The 20,321-nt window shown below is 44.0% G+C and overlaps 1 protein-coding gene across 3 annotated transcripts in view; it reads left to right on the forward strand.

Moving 5' to 3' along the window:
* The window catches only part of LOC116437444 (transportin-1-like), a 142,469-nt gene extending 123,124 nt beyond the window's left edge, over positions 1–19,345 (forward strand). For all 3 annotated transcript variants that reach the window (XM_032095087.1, XM_032095088.1, XM_032095086.1), the window contains 4 exons: positions 2,153–2,228; positions 3,017–3,116; positions 4,570–4,644; positions 19,220–19,345. In XM_032095087.1, the coding sequence (XP_031950978.1) occupies positions 2,153–2,228; positions 3,017–3,116; positions 4,570–4,644; positions 19,220–19,327 (359 nt within the window). In that variant the 3' untranslated portion in view covers positions 19,328–19,345. The remainder of the gene's footprint in view (positions 1–2,152; positions 2,229–3,016; positions 3,117–4,569; positions 4,645–19,219) is intronic.
* Positions 19,346–20,321: the final 976 nt, after the last annotated feature.

The following is a 20,321-nucleotide window of genomic DNA, read 5'->3' on the forward strand; positions in this document are numbered from 1 at the left end:
CTGGAATTTCTGAGGCTTCGTTTTTTGCATTTATAGAGGGCATGTTCTGGTATGAAGAGCACCTTCCATAGTTCAGTAAAACTTTATAAATAATTTAACAGGTTTCAGGTTTACTATTTTACTAATTGAGAATCTTTTGACTTTTTTCTGTTTGAAAACTGTCTTGTAAGAAAAATGATAGTTTAGTTATTATACTGGACATAATTGAAAATTATGCAAATTCAGTGCTAGTTACATTTGGGCTTGAGCTAAGTATGAGATTAATTGGGATTTCTTTCTATGCATATTTTTCCTTCAGTATTCTCCACACCCCATCCCCTCATTTAGTATGGAAGGTGAACTTGAAGGAAAAATTGCCTAGTTGTCTGGCATATTATAGGCACTGCTTTTTGAAAAGATAATTTTCATGCTAATTGCTTGTTATGAAATGCACCATGGAATAGTATAGCAATATAAATTTTCTTACCTCTTGCCCCCAACCCCCTTCGTCTGCATTGATGGATGTGTAATATCTGTATCTGAGAAACATTCAGTACCTAAAAGTTTGCTTCCATCACTGCTAAAGAATTTTTTTAGGCATCCAAACACTGACTTTTTTTAGTATCTTAATAGTTACTTTAAATGCAGATGCATAACTGCAAATAAATGTTGAGTGTAGTGTAATTATAAGTTTGTTGTGAGATATTGTGCTACATGCCATTAGTACATGCAAGAGTATTAATGTTTTCTACTGTAGGTTGTTATGTAATCAGCTATGAAAAGATTCCTGGTATGGAAACATATGAGACCAGCTTAAGTAAAATAGTTTCATAGAAAATAATGAGTTCATGCCAAAAAGTTAAGCTTTGACAGAAATTACTATTCCTCATACAGACTCTAGCAGTGAGAATTTACAGATAAACCTTAAAAGTGCATTTTCATTTGAAAGTATGACTTCAAATGCAGTTTTATGTTAGATCTGCTGAAAATTTGAAATCAAGTAATGTCTGGGCAAAATAGTACATTACCAGTGAAATGCAGCTTTCATGGAATGGGTACATTTCAAACCACTAGTGTATCCTACACTGAACTTTTATTGGAGAAAGCATCATCTGCTTTATTGCATGTTTCATGAAACTGTTCACAAATGCCTGTTAATTAGTGTTCATAGTATGTCCCTTGAACATAGGTTTCTTTTCTCTGCTTCATATAAATCTGCTGGATTTTAGTATTATTCATGTATTTTGCTTCAAGTAATCCTGATACATTATTTCCCACCTTCTCTTTTTTCTAAAGATTAATCTTTTGTGAGTTGAGCAAACACCATTAAAACACACTTGCATGATGATATTATCTTCAGTCTGGCCCTCAGAACAAAGGATCACAATACCTAATCATTCAGAGAAGCAGTTTACCTTTTTTTTGTCTTTATGCTTTTGTATCAGAAGTCAGATTATTATACAACTTTTATGAGGAAGTTTTTCTGAACAGGAGAAATACTTTGATTAAAAAATTAATTTTCTCCAGTCAGTTGCTGTGAGCTAGCAACCACTTTAATTTTTCTACAAGATTATGAAGAACGCAAATATTTGTGTCTCTTTGAGAGTGTTTAATCTATTTAGTGTTTATTAGATAGACCACAATGTATTCAGTGTAAAAGTGTTTATAAATGTATTTTTACTGATAGATAGTAGGCCTATTAAAATCTTGAATTCTAAATATTGAAAAAATAAAATATTTAGGACTACTTGATACTAAACCTGAAAACGGTTAATTCCTTTCTATCAATAGTATCCATAATAGTACTTTTTATTAAAAACTTTGAAGTGCATAGTAGGTAAATTTACTGTAAGAGATGATTCTGAAGAGAGCAGAATGACTGCTTACATCAGAAAGCCTTTGTATTTTAAATTGTGTTTTTTGGTGTTCTCTCATTTACTTCTTTAATTTTTCTTTTACCCTGGAGACTATACCATATTTGTTGCTGCCTCTTATTCAAGGGGTTGTAGTAAACAGCACTGGTGAAATCTTATGTTTACTATCATATACAGATTCTGTTGGCTTCTGTTTCTGAGTTATTTGTTGTTTTTTCTTTATTTTTTCTCCTCCCCCCTCATTTGCTCATGTCTTGGTTGGCGTTTGGTGGTGTATAACCGTGATTGCATTACCTTAGCAATAACAATTGGTCGTCTTGGTTACGTTTGTCCTCAAGAGGTGGCCCCCATGCTACAGCAGTTTATAAGACCCTGGTGTGTATTATTCAAAATTTTTTTTAATTCATTTTTCTTCACTTTCTTTCTTTCTTTCTTCTATCTCACTTTTAGATATATTTTCAGTTGGTTACAAAATCTCAATCCTTAATCATTGCCAACCATGTGACTAATCTTGTCCTATCAGGTTTGTGAGTTTTTAGTAGCACTGTCATGTATTCTTTATGTTGTGGCTAACGACTAATTTATGCATGGGATAAGATTGTCACATGCTTGTGTGTTAAAGCTTGACTATGAAAGAGCATTTAAAAATCCACGAGAATGATAATACAATGCATGCAAATACTCAAAAATTTAAACTGTGCATTACTTTACTTAAAATTCAGTCTGAGGCTCGAATTGCTGTAAGGAATATATTTCTATACTTGTTGTGTATAAAATAGCTTGCTTGCTGCTGTAAAGGTTAAATAATTGTTCTTTAAGTGATATCTGACATAATTCATATTGTGATAGTATTATATGTTCCGCTTCTAATAATGATAGTTTCTATAATTATTTTATATATGTGTTTCTTTTGTATTTAATGGAATACAGGTCACACTTTCTAACTGTATATAGTGCAACAGGAAGCAAGATTCTGTAGATGATACCTAATGGAAATATACTAGTAAATACTGTGTGCAACAAGTATCTTTCTAAGTGTTCAAAATAGTGTTTCAGATAATCTTTTCAGTGTGACTTATTCCATCAAATGCTGTCATCTAGTCCTGACTTGATTGAATGAAAAAGTAATAGAATTAGTTAAGTTTTGCTTTCCAACTTACTAGGTGCACTTCTCTTCGAAACATAAGAGACAATGAGGAAAAGGATTCAGCATTCCGTGGGATATGTACCATGATCTCAGTCAACCCCAGTGGAGTAGTCCAAGTAAGATACATAAATAGATCTTCTTTTTTCTTTGCTCATGTGAAATTTAGTGAAAGCTGTATATGGAGTATGAAAAAATTTAGCTTGATGTTGATTCCCAGTAGTATGTGCTGTAACTTCTTTTTAGGCATCAAGGGGACCAAAATGTATTATATTTCAAATTATACATATAATGATACTTGAGGATTTCTGCTTCCGTAATTATCACTTATGGAGAGGAAAAGACAGCACTGTTAAATTCATTTTTTGTCTTTTACTTACAAGGAATATGTCAATAATGAACTTTGATTCACTGTATTTTGATACTTCTATCAGTCTTTTTTGTGTTGATGACAAGTATGAAAATACAAGGCAAAAGCTGACATACTGAAACCTATTCTTCAGATACAATCTAGGCTTTTTTAAAAAAGAAACAGAACAAAAACAATAACCACCCCTTCATTCTTAAAATTTGGGCAGGGAAGATTCACTTTTAACTTTGGATATATTGCTTAAATAGTCAATGTGACAAGGAAGATGCATCCCTTTAAAAGAAATTGTATATCTCAAGAATAGAATATGATTTGCTCTTTAGTCTGTGCAGCACCAAGGTAAAGCTGTACGAAGGTAATATTTTCTAAGAGGAAAATAAAGGTGAATTTCCCTCTCCTCTGCCTGGAATCCTTCTCCCTGAAATGCAAGAATTGAACCTCTGTCTTGTTTTGAATTTTTCAGTTCATTTCACTTATCCCTTATCTTGTACTTAGCATTTCCCTCTTCTGCTGTCTGTTTTTTCGTTCACACAGCTTAAAGGGAGGGAGCAATTAAGGACTCTCTTCATTATCCCCACTCTTCTCCTATGTAGTTGTTATCCTCAGTTCCTATCCAAAAACATGTGCATTATCAACTTAATCATTAAGACTGATGTTTTAATGGTATAGTAGGAGGCAATGCAAAATAGTGATTTTGGGGTGGCTTTAGTTTTGAACCTGTACACATTCTGTGTATCCCAGAAACAACTATTGGCTCTGCTTAAAGAAATGCAATGGCTTTTTTCCCAACTGAAAATACATGAGAGTAAGTTGCAAGTGTGATCCTGAGTTTGTTGATTGTTCTTAAGATGATTGGTTCTCAAACTTGTAATGTGTACTGAAAGAAAATTAGTTAGACAAGTGTGGTGTGGGAGGGGAGGAGGTGTTTGTTGGTTTGGGGTGTTTTTAACTGTGGTTCAATTTAATAAAAAATCCTATTAAACAAAGGTATTCCTACACTCAGCTATTTCTATTTCCATATACTTAAACATACAATAGCTTACCATTATTGTCTGAATTAACTAGAAAATAAAGGCATAAAACTAAAAGCAGTTGTGAATTAGGATCAGATACCCTGCATAGTTCATAGAACAAACATTGGGCATTGTTTTCAGACCTATAAATGTGAGGTTCCTAACCTATGTGATTGCTTAATCTTATAGGACTTTATTTTTTTTTGTGATGCTGTTGCATCGTGGATTAACCCAAAAGATGATCTCCGAGACATGTTCTGTAAGGTAATGTTTCTAGTATGACAGTATATCTGAACTGTGGTTATTTTGTATCCTTTTTTTTCTTGTTTTCTATTTCCATTATTAGCACTTACTGTATTTGTGGTCATGAAGGCTTTCTTGCAAAGTCATAAACTTTCAAACAAAACATCATAAAAATCTGATTTTTTTTAACCTATATTTTTATAATGTCCAGCCTACTATGTTTTGACTGCATTTGGAAGAACAGGGGATTTTTATACCACACAGAAGACTTTTTTCCCCCCGATTTTTTTTCTTTTCTAGAAAATGAGATGTGTGGTTTAAGACCCATCCCCCCCAAGAAGAATTTTTTTTTTTTAGAAATATCTAGAAAATTGAAAATGGAAAATCTTCTAGTAGTAGCCTGATCTGTTTATCTTGCTCCAGCTGAAAATAAGTTTTTGGGACTGCTTAACCCTCCTCAGAATTCCTCTTGGTTAAGCAAGTCTTCAAGAAACTTATGTACAGAGATAGCCAAGAATGCATCCCTAGACAAAGTATCAATAGAATTTAAGCAAAATGACTGTTTGCCTTGTGTAAAATAAACAAAACACACACAGAGACAGAAAGTAATATATTGTGTTTATGCACTAGTGTCTTCAGTTAAAAACCAGAACAAAATAAACTTATTTCAGTTTCATGCACAGATGCTGTTATTGTTCAGTATTGTGGCTCTCTTTGTATGTTGTAAAGTGAAATCTCTAGTTTTAGGAAGGATGTATGTCAAAAGTTAATGGTCCTCTTAAAGCTAAAATGGAACATATTTCTAAGTACATACTTGGATTGTGGGCCAATATTGGCACTTCCTCTTCAAGTAATGCCAAGTGTGCACATCAGAACGGACTAGAACATTGGAATCCTGTCTTGAGTAGCAAAGACAAAAATCTCGCTGTCCTAGTTAGGAGACCAAATATCTGAGAAGCTTCGAAGGAATATCAGGGTCCAGAAATGCATGGCTGTGGGTATTCTAGCATCAGCATTAGGAAACAAGAAATGCAAGCTTAAAAGAAACTCCAGGATGCTGTCTGTGATGGTTGTCCAAAGCAGTTTCAGTACATGTTTTTGTCCTGGTCCTTCAGCATTCAATACTTGCTTCAATAAGCTATGCTCCTCTTTTTCAGATTCTTTCTAGGATATCCACGTGGGATCTAATGCATTCAAAGTAGACATGGTGTTTCTTGGTCACTTGGCATAAAGACATCCTTGCTTTTTAAAGTGTATTTTTTGTGGTTCTTGCCAAGCAAGGACAGAGAGAAAGCTTTCTTCAAGTGATGGCATACAAATTTTTTAGATTACTTCTTCATTGGGAATGTGTTTTTATGTTAGTTGAATACATGATTATTCTAGTCCAGTTACATATTTTCCCACAATAATTATGCCTTTTAGAAATAATGAGAAAAAAATTTTGTAGTCTCCTGAGGTCTTTCTCTTGATAGTGGATAGTGTTTGGGTTTTGGGGAGGTGGGTTGGTTGGTTTGTTGGTTTTGGAGCACTAGGGCTAAGAGAAAAAATACTCCTTCCAAGACCAAAGATACATGAGCTGCCAGTGTTGAGATCTAATACATACCCTAATTCTATCATGTTTTATAAAAGCAAGATATCCGAATACTGCAACTAAAGCTCAATTGCTAAAATTGTCCTGTAAGATAATTTTTTAAAAGTGCTCCTTTTGTTGTACCTGAGCATTTTTAGATTTTTTCGGTAGGTTCTTGGCAGCTGGTGAATCAGACTCTGGGTGCGGAGGATGAGGGAAGATGAGGACAATCAATATGATTGTTAGGCAAGCTTCGTTTATTAGTGATTCTGCAATTACATTTATAGCCGGCTTTATTAGCTAATCATAGTTGTCCTTAGTTGATTGGATAATTCTTAAAAGTTACATTTTCTTAGCTCTGCCCAGCTGTGGTTAGGGCTGTAACTCACATCCTTGTCTCGCTTGACCGCAAGATCCTATCTCTGTCTAGCAGGCAGGCTCACAGTCATGCTGACCTTGCTCATTCTTGTGGTTAGCTGCTGAGCTTGCAGCAGCTCTTAAGTTTCATGTCCTCTTTCTTGCAGCCATCCTTCCACAATTCCTGTTTTCTCTTTTTGCACAAGCAGGACATTGTTTGTGATCTTTGTTACTTGGCGAATAACGCAAGAATAAGCTATTCGGATAATAAGCAGCATGGCAAAAATTATACTGAGCCAGCGAAGAGCTTCTGTTAAAATGGTTCGCATCCAAGGGGAAAGATTACCAAAGAGGCTAGCAAGCCATTGATCAAAGGGGTTGCTTTCTACAGTAAGCTTCTGAGTATGCTCTCGCAGCCATTGCAGTTGCTTATGGATGGAAGTGATGTGATCGGATAGATTAAAGCAGCACATTCCTTCAAATTCTTGGCAGCCATGGCCTTGTGCTAGCAATAAGAAGTCAATGGCTGCACGATTTTGCAGCAGTGCATGGTGCAGGCTATCTACATCTGTAGCGAGTTCGCTCAACACATCTGAAGTGACATTTGCTTGCTTGCCTGCCCAGCATGCGAGCTTCTTAAGCTGGGTGAGGGCGTGTGCTGATGCGACTCCTGGAGCTAGGAGAGAGGCAAAAAAGACAGCAGGGGGTTTCCATAATTCCACATTGTCTCTGCAATCAGGGCCTAACTGACGAATGCTCCGTCGGGATTGTTTGTGCATGATGTTTAGGATTTGCTGGATGCTAGGGGCAAACATTGTTAGCTTCCCAAAATAACACGGGCCTCCCATCGGCTTAGAAGGCACTCCTGGCCATGCTCTATCTCCGCAAATAAGGAAGGTTCCCGAGGGTAACGCCCTAGGTTTTTGTGGAGAGTCATTAACTGGCCACACTGAGCCATTGCAATAGGCTGTGCTGTTGGAGTACCATGAGGTGGTGGGGCTCAGCCATGTGCTATCATTGATCGGCTGTTGGGACCTTAAATTCCCATTATAGCCATAGTATCCAAACATAAGGCAATAGGGACCAGGCTGGGAACCTAAGAGATCTAGCTCTTGCGGTTCGAGCGTAGATGTATTAAGGCCTAGGGCGATCTCTCGCGCTTGGGCGGCTAAAGGGTTCTGCTTAATTTGAAGGGTCTTGCAGATGTCGAGCGTTACGATACCGCTCTTCACAACACAAAAGGCTGAGAGCGTGGCTTCGGGCTCTTGATATTTAGAGGTGTAGCTTTTGAGGCTACTGGCCTTTGTTAATGAGACCCAGATAATGCAGGTACGGAAGGGATTAGAGGGCGTGGCTAGTGATAAGCAAAAGGACTCTTGGCCTGTCTGGTTAGCCCAGGTGACCCACATGTTCTTTCGGTGGTCTATGAGGTGCACGATTGCCCTGGCGGTCCACCCTAGGGACCACAGCAAAGCGACGGCAAAGGCGGTCCCAATCCCCATCTTCAACCTCCCACAGCTGGGGAATTTTGAGCCCTACTTTGCAGTGGTGCCCCAGTATGTGTGTAGTTGTTTGGGCAGTCAAACGAATTACTGCCTGCCTGAGGTCCCACGCCAGGATCCACCGCGCTCTTGTGTCTAAGTCCTCAATGAGGCTGACCGCTACTCCTGTGGGGTATCCTGTCCAATCGGCCAAGTCTCTGGCTCAAGACCTCTGCGTCCACCTGGAATAGCAGTCGTGGCACCACCGGGAGCGTAATCGCTCTTGGAAAATCCACACCTTGCGATGACAACCCCCACACAGTATTTTTACCCAAGCGCGACACCTTATTTGTCCGCAGTGTAAGCAAGTGTTACACTGCACACCTTGGCACCATTGCCTCTTAATCAAGCTTATTGGGTCCAATAGTTCCCGCTGAGTAGTCCAGTGGAGGGATTGACCCAAAAGTTTCTCGAGTTGTTGAAGCGGATCTCTAGTTGCTAGGTGGAGTTGGAACAGATGTCTTTGCCTGATCTCGTGGTGACTCTCTGTCATCTGCTAGAGCAGGTCGGGTCCAATGGCTCAGTACCCACAACAGACCTGTGGGAGTAAGCACACACATGTGACCTCTCCCTATATATTGTACTTCTGCTGGCCCTTCCCAATGTCCGGTTCGGGGGTTCCGATATAAGACTTTCATGGACGGTGTTTTCAGTTTGGCTTCTGATTTCTTTAAAATGTGTTATGGCGGCCGGAACATCTCTGTCTCCTGTAATACAAAGGTAGTTCAGCACAAAGAGCGTCTTCGCTAGTCGTTCTTGGGGGTCCTTGACTTCACGGTGCTTTTCTAGGTATTGCTTTAATGTCTGGTGCGCTCGCTCAACGATGGCCTGTCCTGTTGGGGAGTGCGGAATTCCCAGAATATGCTGTACGCCCCACTTCTGGCAGAACCGTCTCATGCTCGTGCTGGCGTAGGCGGGGCCGTTGTCTGTTTTCAACTGATTTGGCACTCCCATGACTGCAAAGCAGACTGTGAGATGTCTAGTTATGTGTAGCGCCTTCTCACCTGACTGTGCCGTAGCCCATATGAAATGGCTAAAGGTGTCTATGGCGACATGCACATATTGTAATTTACCAAAAGCAGGGACATGGGTCACATCTATCTGCCAGAGGCTATTGGGACCTGTTCCGTGGGGGTTGACTCTGATTCCTAGGCCTAGTCCATGATGACCACGTGGGGCAGGCTCGTATAATACCTCTCGCGTCTTCCATTGTAATGCGGAACTGCCGATGCAAACCTTTGGCATTCTGGTGGAATGTCTCATGGGCTTGTCGTGCGAGCTGAAATTGATTGAGGGGCACGGCGATGGCGGTCACTAGTCAATCTGCGAGGGCATTGCCTTCTCCTAGGCCCTCGTTCCACTTGTGACTGCGGATGTGGAGTACTGCGTAGGCTTCTTCTCGCTGCTGTACTGCTTGTCTTAGCTGGCACAGTAGGGTAAACAACCTTTTATTGGACACTTCTTTAATGCGAGCGGTTTCAATTCGCTGTGCCACACCCGCAACGTACAGGGAGTCTGTAATGATGTTGACGTGGTCTTTCAGCCAGTTGCTGAGTGCCCAAACGACAGCGGCCAGTTCCAGTGTCTGCAAGGAATCATCTGGGTCTGCTGGCAGGACATGTTGGCACCACTGTTTGCCGTCGTGCCATATGGCGGTGGCTCTCATCGATCTTCTTCCTGCGTCAGTAAACACTGTCGTGGCGTCTCGCATCGATCTTCTTCCTGCATCAATAAACACTGTCGTGGCGTCTCGCAAGGGTTGTAGCGAGGGCTTTGGCTTAGGCATCCAAGTGTGTAACTGCATCCACTGTAGCATAGGCACTTTAACTGGCCGGGTATCAACTGGAGTCCCTTCTGTGAGCAGGCTGGCACGGAGGGCATTGGAATGCCGTAGATACCAATCTAGTACGTCTTTCTTTATGGGGACATAAATGGTGTTGGGTTCTCGGCCCGTTACTTGAAGTGCTCGGTCTCGCCCTTTTCGGATTAGCTCGGCCAGATTTTCAATTTGCTCTTGCAGTGTTGTCTTTGGCTGCAAGGTCGAAAAAAGCCATTCTAGGACTCGTGGCTCCCCCATTTTCTTTTCTTGTGTGAGAGCGGCGGCGAGCTGCTCGGGACCGGTAAGGATTGTAAGGTCTATAGGTGCTGTGAGGTCCCGACGTGCTACTGCGCGCTGTGTGACTAGGTCACTTATTTGTTGAATTTGTGCTTCTTGTTGAGGCGTCAGGTGCACTGGAGCTGCTGGGTCAACACCTTTGAGTAGGGGGCGCAGGTGGTTAAGGTCGTCGTTGGACAGGCCAACGACTGGTCGCAGCCACTGCAGATCTCCGAGCAGGCGTTGCGCATCGTGGAGTGTGCACAGTTTTGTCTGCAGCGCAAGTTTTTGAGGTCGAATGTGCGATTCTGTGATTTCCCAGCCAAGGTATTTCCAAGCAGGAGTGCGTTGAATTTTCTCTGGTGCGACTACTAGGCCGTGCTGCTTCAGTTGCTCGATCAGTTTTTGCTCTTGCACTGGGGTGAAGGGCTCTGGCTGAGCTAGCAGGATATCATCCATGTAATGATAAATGATTGTTTGTGTCCACCTTTGCCGAAGGGGTTGCAAAGCAGCGTCTACAAAGAGCTGGCACAGGGTGGGAGAGTTACGCATGCCTTGCGGCAGCACAACCCATTCAAAGCGTTGTGCGGGGCTTTGTTTATTAATTGATGGTAAGGTAAAGGCAAATCTCGGCATGTCTGCAGGGTGCAGGCAGATGGTGAAAAAGCAGTCCTTTAGGTCTATGATCAGCAGGGGCCAACCCTCGGGTAGCATTGCTGGGTTGGGCAGCCCTGGCTGTAGTGCTCCCATTGCTTGCATCTGGGCGTTCACGGCCCTCAGGTCATGTAGTAGTCGGTACTTGCCAGATTTCTTCTTGATTACGAATATGGGCGTATTCCAGGGACTGGTAGACGGCTGGACATGACCTTGGTTTAGCTGCTCTTGCACCAGGGAGTGTGCTTGGACAAGACTTTCCTCTTTTAGCGGCCACTGCTCAATCCATATGGGATCGTCACTGAGCCACGTGAGTGGAATGGGGAAAGTCCATGCAATGGCCGCTATTGAAAAGCCGTTTCTGTAGTGAGTACTGCTCCGATTTGGCTGAGTACATCACGTCCGATCAAGGCGGACACGCCCTTTGGCAATGGCATAACGGTGACTGCAAGGGTTAGCTGGCGGCCATCAAGCGCTATTTGGACGGGGGTACTCTGTTGTACTGCTGATGCTCCCTCTACCCCTTCTACTGCTCTGGCTGCGTTTTGAAGGGGCCAATGTGGCGGCCATTCTTGGTGGGAGATGATGGTGATGTCGGCTCCAGAGTCTAGGAGGGCTCGCAGGTGAATTCTTTCTGGGCCATGGCTAAGCGTAATGCGGACTACTGGTCGAGAGTTCATAGGTACTGTCAAGAGCGCCAGGCCTCCTGTTGATCCGAACCCTCGGTTGCCTCTGGGCTCTAGGGCGCGGCTATTCGCATCTTGGATGAGGTGCGACAGGGGAACTAGTTGAGCTATTTTGCTGCCGGCATGTATAATCAATGGAGGGAACTGTGCTTGAACCATGATTTTAATTTCCCCTGTGTCGTCGGCGTCAATGAGTCTGGGAATAACGAGGAGGCCCTTCAGGGCTGCTGAGGAGCGGCCGATTAGTAGTGCTCCATAGGTTTGTCCATTGTGCTTTAGAGAGCCACACACCCCCGTGGGTGCGCATATGACTTCGTTTGCAAGGACAACGTCTACTGTGGTTGCCAAGTCCAAGCCGAGGCTTCCTGAGGTGCTGGGACGGAGGCGACCGGCTGGCTGGAGTGGTTGGGGTGGGGTGCTGATGCTATTGCGGGAGCCGCTGTTGGTGTCATCGGACCGCGGCTCCGAGCGCTCGGCCTCCCGTTTCCCTGTCTGCGTCGGCATGCTGAGGTGCTGTGGTTGTCCATCTGGCATCTCTGACACCAAACTTCCGAGGCGGTGCACTCTCGGCGAATGTGTCCCTGCTGTCCGCAGCGGAAGCATCGAGGACGTGTGGGGTCCCTCGGCGCTGCCGCTGGCTTGGCCTGCAGGGGGGCTAGGGTGGCCAGTACTTGCCCCTGGTTTTCTTTGATACTGCGCCCTACCTCTCTTACTGCCTCTACGAGCATGGCACGCTCTCCTACGGGGACCCTGCTCATTCTTTCTAGCATTTCGTCTACTGTGGCATTCCCTGGCAGAGTTACTAAAATAGCTCAGGTGCTGGAGTTTGCGTTTTCCATGGCTCATTGCCTTAACAAGGCGCCTTTCATCCATTCTTGCACATCAGATCTGTTAATGGCGTCTGTAACTCGATCAATGAATGATGCAAAGGTCTCATCTCTACCTTGCTTTATTCCCATGTACGAGGGGGTTGGCGGGGCAGTCCTGACCCGACTTAGGGCAGCCCTAGCTAGTCGCATGGCTTCTCGCAGTAATTCTGGTCCTAGCCGAGCTTGTTCCTCTATGGAGGCATACATCCCTATTCCTGTGTACTGGTCTGCTGTGAATCTGGCTAGAGGATCACCGGCGGGTCTGGGCAGGTGGGCCGCAGTGTTGCATAGATCATTCCAATGAGACTGCCATAGCATTAATTGGGATTGGGTTAGAATCATTTTCATAATGGTCTTAATATCTTCTTGCAGTAAAATGCCAGTTCCCCAAATATAATTTAGCATCTGTTTTGCTGGCTCTCCGTGGATGCCAGACTCAGCGACAGTGCTGCGGAGCTGGGATAGTAATTTCCAATCCAGAGGGCTGTATGTGGCGGTGACATTTCCCTGATTATCTTGGCCATATACCACAGGGAATGCCCAGTCACCCTCAAGCTCCTTTAAAATAGTGCTGTCGCCGGCTTGTAATGCTTCCCTTTTTATATGGTCCCAGTCTACCCCTTTTACTGCGTGTTTGTGAGGGTCATTGGGGTGCGGTTGTCTCAAGGGATCTGTTTTTGAATGTGTTCCTTCTGCCGGCAGGGCAGAGGGCTCTGCTGTTTGGGTTGATGACGTGCTCTCTGCCGCTGCATTGCTAGCTCGAGCAGCGACTGAGATTGTTCGAGTGGCTGGGGGTATGGGGACATTATCACTCCCTAGGACTAACTGCCCTGGTATTATTTCTGGCTCACCTGTGCTCGAACGTGGGACTGTCCCCCCGTTGTTCAAGTAGGAATTGGCTACCGCAGCTAGGTTTTGCTCAATATGATGCTGCTTTAGACTATTAATGACCGCTCGCCCCGGTTTCATAACCCTTTTTGCGGCTTTGTTGTTGTCTATCACCTGCTCCCACAGCTGGTCTCCATACCGCCTCCACTCTGCCACATCAAACATAGTGTTAGGGTCCTTGAAAAACCCCTGCGCATTTCCGTACGCAAGTAACCCTGGCAGGTCCTTTTTTAAATCGAGGTCCTGAACTCTATGCTTTTCTAAAAAGCGAGTAAGTCAAGAGCTGCCTGTCTTTCCATCTTTCAGCCTGTTAGTACGGGTGCCCGTTGCAGCCTTTCCCCTGCAGGCAACTCACCGAGCGGCGGACACTCCGTTATCGGGTCGGTCCAGGCACGGGAACAGGAAGCACCAGCGCTACGGTTCCTTTTGCCTCCCGGTCGCTGCTTACCGGGGCTTTCTCGCTCGTCCTCTTGTCATGCTGTCCTTGTATCACGTTAGCGTCACCATTTGCGGAGGACGAGGGAAGATGCGGACAATCAATATGATTGTTAGGCAAGCTTCGTTTATTAGTGATTCTGCAATTACATTTATAGCCGGCTTTATTAGCTAATCATAGTTGTCCTTAGTTGATTGGATAATTCTTAAAAGTTACATTTTCTTAGCTCTGCCCAGCTGTGGTTAGGGCTGTAACTCACATCCTTGTCTCGCTTGACCGCAAGATCCTATCTCTGTCTAGCAGGCAGGCTCACAGTCATGCTGACCTTGCTCATTCTTGTGGTTAGCTGCTGAGCTTGCAGCAGCTCTTAAGTTTCATGTCCTCTTTCTTGCAGCCATCCTTCCACATCTGGGTTAGGAAAGAGAGGTGAATCTGTCTGTGGAAGGTCTCTTTCAGGGAGAAAAGCAGTAAATTAACTTGTGATACTGTAATATTATTGCTACATGCTGCTTAAGAACAGCTCTGCTTGAGAAAGTTGTGTTGAGGGTGAACTCAGTATCATGAGCTTTAACTTTGACATTGCCTTTTTTGTGAGGATGTTTTCATGATAGACTGTTCCACGATTGAGTACCCTTGAGTTTAAAAAAGAAAAATAACCCAAAACTTTAGAGACTCTGCATTATTTTCTATTAAGAGGAGCCATTTAATCTGCTTTTGTTCTTTGGTATATTTGCCTTTTAACCTACTGTTTTCAAGCTAAAATACTAAGACCTCTTTGACAGTATCATTCAATTTTTGTAGCTTTCAGTTAATTTATTACATTGGAGGGTCCAGACTGAAACCTGTAGATTTGATTATTTATTTCCCCTCTTATGCTGTGGATCCCTGTTCTTTCAAAACACAAAAGATTTTAATAGCTTCCTTTTTAGTAACAGTTTTCTACAGGTTCCATGGAAAAAACACAGCTCTCACAGGATGCTTTTGTTTTTGCAAGAAATTGACAGGCATTCATTCTGTCAAATGCTGGCAGTGGTTCTGGCTCAGCTTTCCTCCCAGAACATATTACAGGTTTAAAAAAATAAATGTGAACTTGGTAATCTTAACATATAAGCTGTGTCAATTGACAAAATGTTTAGCCTAACTCTAGGTTGTCACCATAGTCATTAAAACTACATACACACACATATGTATATTTGTATAGAATATATATTTATATATTTTATGCTAATCTGTGTGCGTAGCTATATTGTATATGTCACCCTTAACTGAAATGTTGGGTTTTTTCCTTTAAGAAAGACATTAGAATCAAAGAATCACAAAAAGGTTTGGGTTGGAAGGGACCTTAAAGATCATCTAGTTCCAACCCACCGCCATGGACAGAAACACCTTTCACTAGACCAGGTTGCTCAATGCTCCATCCAACCTGGCCTTGAACACCTCCAGGGATGGGGAGTCCTCAACCTCTCTAGGCAACCTGTTCCAGTGTCTCATCACCTTCACAGCATCTAATCTAAACCTGCCCTCCTTCAATTTGAAGTCATTCCCCCTTGTCCTATCACTCCATGCCCTTGTGAAAAGTCCCTCTCCAGCTCTCTTATTAAGCCCCCTTTAGGTACTGGAAAGTGCTCTAAGGTCTCCTTGGGGCCTTCACTTCTCCAGGCTGAACAACCCCAGCTCTCTCAGCATATCTTTGTAGGAGAGGTGCTCCATCCTTCTAATCATCTTGATAGCCTCCTCTGGACTCGCTCCAACAGGTCCATGTCCTTCCTGTGCTGGGGACCCCAGAGTTAGATGCAATACTCCAGGTGGGGTCTCACCAGAGCAGAGGGGCAGAATCCCCTCCCTCGACCTGCTAGTCACACGTCTTGATGCAGCCCAGAATACAATTGGCTTTCTGTGCTGCAAGCACACATTTCTGGCTCATGTCCAGCCTCTCATCCAACAGCACCCCCAAGTCCTTCTTGGCAGGACTGCTCTCAAGCTGTTCATCCCCCAGCCTGTGTTGATAAGAGGGGTTGCCCCGACCCAGGTTCAGCACCTTGTACTTGTTCTTATTAAACCTCATGAGATTCCCATGGACTATGGGACTTGGACTTGTTGAACTTCATGAGGTTTGCACAGACCCACCTCTCAAGCCTGTCCAGGTCCCTCTGGATGCCATCCCTTCCCTCCAGCGTGTCAACTGCACCACACAGCTTGGTGTCATCAGTAAACTTGCTGAGGGTACACTCGATCCCACTGTCCATGTCACTGACGGAGATCTTAAACAGTGCTGGTCCCAACACTGACCCCCGAGGACACCACTTGTCACTGGTCTCCACTTGGACATTGAGCTGTTGACCACACTCTTTGAGTGTGACCATCCAGCCAATTCCTTATCCACTGAGTAGTCCACCGGTCAAATCCACGTCTCTTCAGTTTAGAGCCCAAGATGTCATGCAGGACAGTGTCAAATGCTTTGCACAAGTCCAGGTAGATGATGTCAGTTGCTCTTCCCTCATCCACCATTACTGTAACATCATATAAGGCCACCAAATTTTTCAGGCTTATTTTGCCTTTAGTGAAGCCATGGTGGCTGTCCATAATCACCTCCTTATTTTTCATGTGCCTTAGCATAGTTTCCAGGAGGATCTGCTCCATGACCCTGCCTGGCACTGAGGTGAGACTGACTGGCCTGTAGTTCCCTGGGACTTCCTTATTTCCCTTTTTAAAAATGGGGGTTATGTGTCCCCTTTTCCAGTCAGGGGAAACTTTGCTGGACTACCACGACTTCTTAAATGTGATGGATAGTGGCATAGTCACTTCCTTGGCCAGTTCCCTCAGGACCAGTGGATGTATCTTGTCCCATGAGCTTGTGCACCTTCAGGTACCCTAAATGGTTTCGAACCCAGTCTCAATCCCTGCTTTCATCTTCTGCAACTTGAACAGTGTGGCTGGAACACTTGTTGGTGAAGACTGAGGCAAAAAAGTCGTTGAATACCTCAGCCTTCTCCACGTCCTGGGTAACCAGGTCTCCCGTATCTTTCCTGAGAGGACCCACATTTTCCCCGGTTTTTCCTTTATCTCTGATGTACCTAAAGAAGCTTTTTTTGTTACCCTTGATGTCCTTGGTCAGGTTTAATTCTATCAGGGCTTTAGCTATCCTAACCTGATCCCTGACTGTTTGGACAATCTCTCTGTATTCCTCCCAGGCTACCTTTCCCTGCTTCCACCCTCTGTAAGCTACCTGTTTGTGTTTAAGTTTGTCCAGGAGCTCCTTGTTCATCCACACAGGTGTTCTTCCCTGATTTCCTCTGTTGGGATGCATTGCTCTTGAGTCTGGAGGAGACAATCCTTGAATATCATCCAGCTCTCTTGGGCCCCTCTTCCCTCCAGGGCTCTATCCCACGGCACTCTACCAAGCAGATCCCTGAAGAGGCCAAAGTCAGCTCTCCTGAAGTCCAGGGCAGTGAGCTTGTTGTGCACCCTCCTTGCTGCCTCAAGGGTCTTGAACTCCACCATTCCATGGTCACTGCAGCCAAGGCTGCCCTTGAGCTTCACATTCCCCACCAGCCCCTCCCTGTTGGTGAGAATAAGGTCCAGCATAGCACCTCTCCTCATGTATTCGTCTTTCACTTGGAGAAGGAAGTTGTCATTAGCACATTCTAGGAACCTTATGGATTGCCTGTGCCCTACTGTGTTGTCCCTCCAACAGATCTCAGGGTGATTGAAGTCCCCCATGAGGACCAGGGCTTGTGAACGTAAGGCCACTCCTATCTGTCTGCAGAAATCTCATCAGCTCAGTCTTCCTGGTTAAGTGGCCTGTAGCAGACCCCCACTATAATGTCACCTGTCTTTGCCCTCCCTTTAATCCTGACTCACAAGCTCTCAGTCAACTCCTCATCCATCCCCAGGCAGAGCTCCATGCACTCTAGCTGGTCATTGACAGAGGGCAGCACACCCTCCTCATCTCCCCTGGCCTAGCCTTCCTAAAGAGCCTGTACCCTTCCATTCCAGCACCCCAGTCATAGGAATCATCCCACCATGTCTCTGTGATGCCAATAAGATCATAGTCTTTCTCCTCCTGTTTGTTCCCCATGCTGCATGCATTGGCATAGAGGCATTTATGTTCGGCCCTGGATGAAGCTGACTTTCTGTCTGGAGTAGCTGGAATTCCTTTGTGCTGCCCTTCAGGTTCTCTCCTGCTGACCTTTGATCCCTCTTCAGGCTCTGGACATCTCTTGCTGGCTCCAGCATCTATCTGAGTGAGATGCCATGCCATCTCACACCTTATCACTGTTAAACCTGATGATGTCCCCCTCCCCCATCATATCTAGTTTAAAGCCCTGTCAATAAGCCCTGATAGCTCTTGACCCAAGACCCTCTTCCTCCTTTGAGAAAGATGAATCTCATCTTGTGCTGGTTTGGACAAATTTGGAGGAAAAATATCCTCTGATAGAAGGCAGGTTACAACCACCCCTCCCCCACCAGGTTCGGGAAAAAAAGAAATTTTCCTCGGAGGAAAGTGAAAGAGATAAAAACTACTTATTTAACAAACACACAGGAAAAGGATAATAATGCTAAATAATAAAACTTCTCTCTGTGGAGAGAAACCTGGGAAAATTTCAGAGTCCTTCCGTAGGTGTAATCTCTCTCCTCCTCCTTGGAGCTGGGTGGTGGGCCCACCTCCAGGGCCTCGCTGGAAAATTCTCCTGATGTTCTGATATTAAAACAGTCCAGAAGAGAAGAAGGGAAAAAACCGAGGTCCCAGGAAAACAAAGTTCAACTGTCCATCTCTCTCCGGAGAAAAGGAGCCGGAAGCTGGCTGAAAAGCAAGCAGGGTGCTTCCTCTGCTCTTGCTGTTGTTGGAAGCAGAGGAGTATGTATATGTGTCCTTGAACAACTGCTTTGAAAAGTTTGCTTGGTTTTTTTTCCTCTCCCCCCTCTCAGTCTCAGTTTAAAGGCACAGAAAGGCACAAAGTTAATTTCTGGGCATAGAGAAGCGATAGGGGATACACATCATAAAGTCACCCCAAGACACATCTGAATCCAGCAAGCCCAGTGCCATGTAGACCATTCCATTATCAAAGAAACCAAAATTTTGGCAGTGGCACCAGTCACGGAGCCATGCATTAATAGACTGGGTCCATCTGTTTTTTTCAATATCACTGCCTGCACCTAGAAGAACAGACGAAAAAATAATCTGTGCTCCTGCTTCCTTCACCAACCGTCCCAAGGGCTTAAAGTGTCTTTTGATCACCCTTGAACTACACTCTGTGACTTCATTGCCACTCGCGTGGAGGACAAGCAATGAATAGTAGTCCAGAGGCCGAACCAGTCAAGGAAGTTTCCTGGACTTCCTTTTTCTCTTAGTAACATTTAAATATTAAACTGAGAAATTCAAATGGACAGATGCAGAATCCAGCAGTTTATGGCTTACTGCATATGCTGCTAGTAAATAATGATTGTGTATCTACTGTTAAATTATTATCTTGATTTCCCTCCCCCCTCTCATTTATAGATTCTTCATGGATTTAAAAATCAAGTTGGGGATGAGAATTGGAGGCGTTTCTCTGACCAGTTTCCTCTTCCCTTAAAAGAGCGCCTTGCAGCTTACTATGGAGTTTAACCTTATGCACTGTGGCTGCAGTCCCATAATTAGAGGTAAGCACACAAATCTTCCTTGCTAAACAGAGCTGTATAACAAGTCTTCCTCCCTGTTTACATTATATGAATCATAATTAATTCACTAGACTAAAATTTTTCAGATATGTTGGAACAGCTACCTTTCCATACACACAGTAATGTATCAAGATAAGGTTGGAAATGTAGGTGTAACAAAGTGCCTGTTTAGGTTTAATAAGCAAAATGATTATTATAATCCTCAAGCCATCATACTAAAGTAACAGGCTCCCTTATGTCTTATGAATTAGTAGATGGCAGATGTGATCTAAGGCAGGGGTATTTCCCTAGGATAGGAAAGCAAGTTTGTTAAGACACTTTAGCAATGAGAAGTTAAACACATTCCTAACTACATACTATATTACCTTGGCATTGAATAAAGAATGTTATGTTAATCATATAATCAAAGAATATCCTGAGTTGGAAGGGACCCATCAGGATCATCAAGTCCAACTCCTGGCCCTTCACAGGACACCCCAAGAATCACACCATGTACCTGAGAGCATTGTCCAAACACTTCTTAAACTCTGGCAGGCTTGGTGCTGTGACCACTTCCCTGGGGAGCTTAACTACCCTCTGTGTGAAGAACCTTTTCCAAATACCCAACCGAAACCTCCTGTGACACAGCTTCAGGCCATTCCCTTGGGTCCTGTCGCTGGTCACTAGAGAGAAGAGATCAGTGCCTGCCCCTTCACTTCCCCTCATGAGGAAGCTTTGGACTGCAATGAGGTCTCCCCTCAGTCTCCTCCAGGCTGAACAAGCCAAGTGACCTCAGCACTCCTCGTATGGCTTCCCCTCTAGACCCTTTGCCATCTTTGTTGCTCTCCTTTTGATGCTCTCTAATAGCTTTATATCTTTCTTATTTTGTGGTGTCCAAAACTGCACACAGGACTAGAGGTGAGGCTGCACCAGTGCAGAGCAGAGCGGAACAATCCCCTCCC

The sequence above is a fragment of the Corvus moneduloides genome, chromosome W, assembly GCF_009650955.1.
Source record: "Corvus moneduloides isolate bCorMon1 chromosome W, bCorMon1.pri, whole genome shotgun sequence".
Taxonomy (NCBI): domain Eukaryota; kingdom Metazoa; phylum Chordata; class Aves; order Passeriformes; family Corvidae; genus Corvus; species Corvus moneduloides.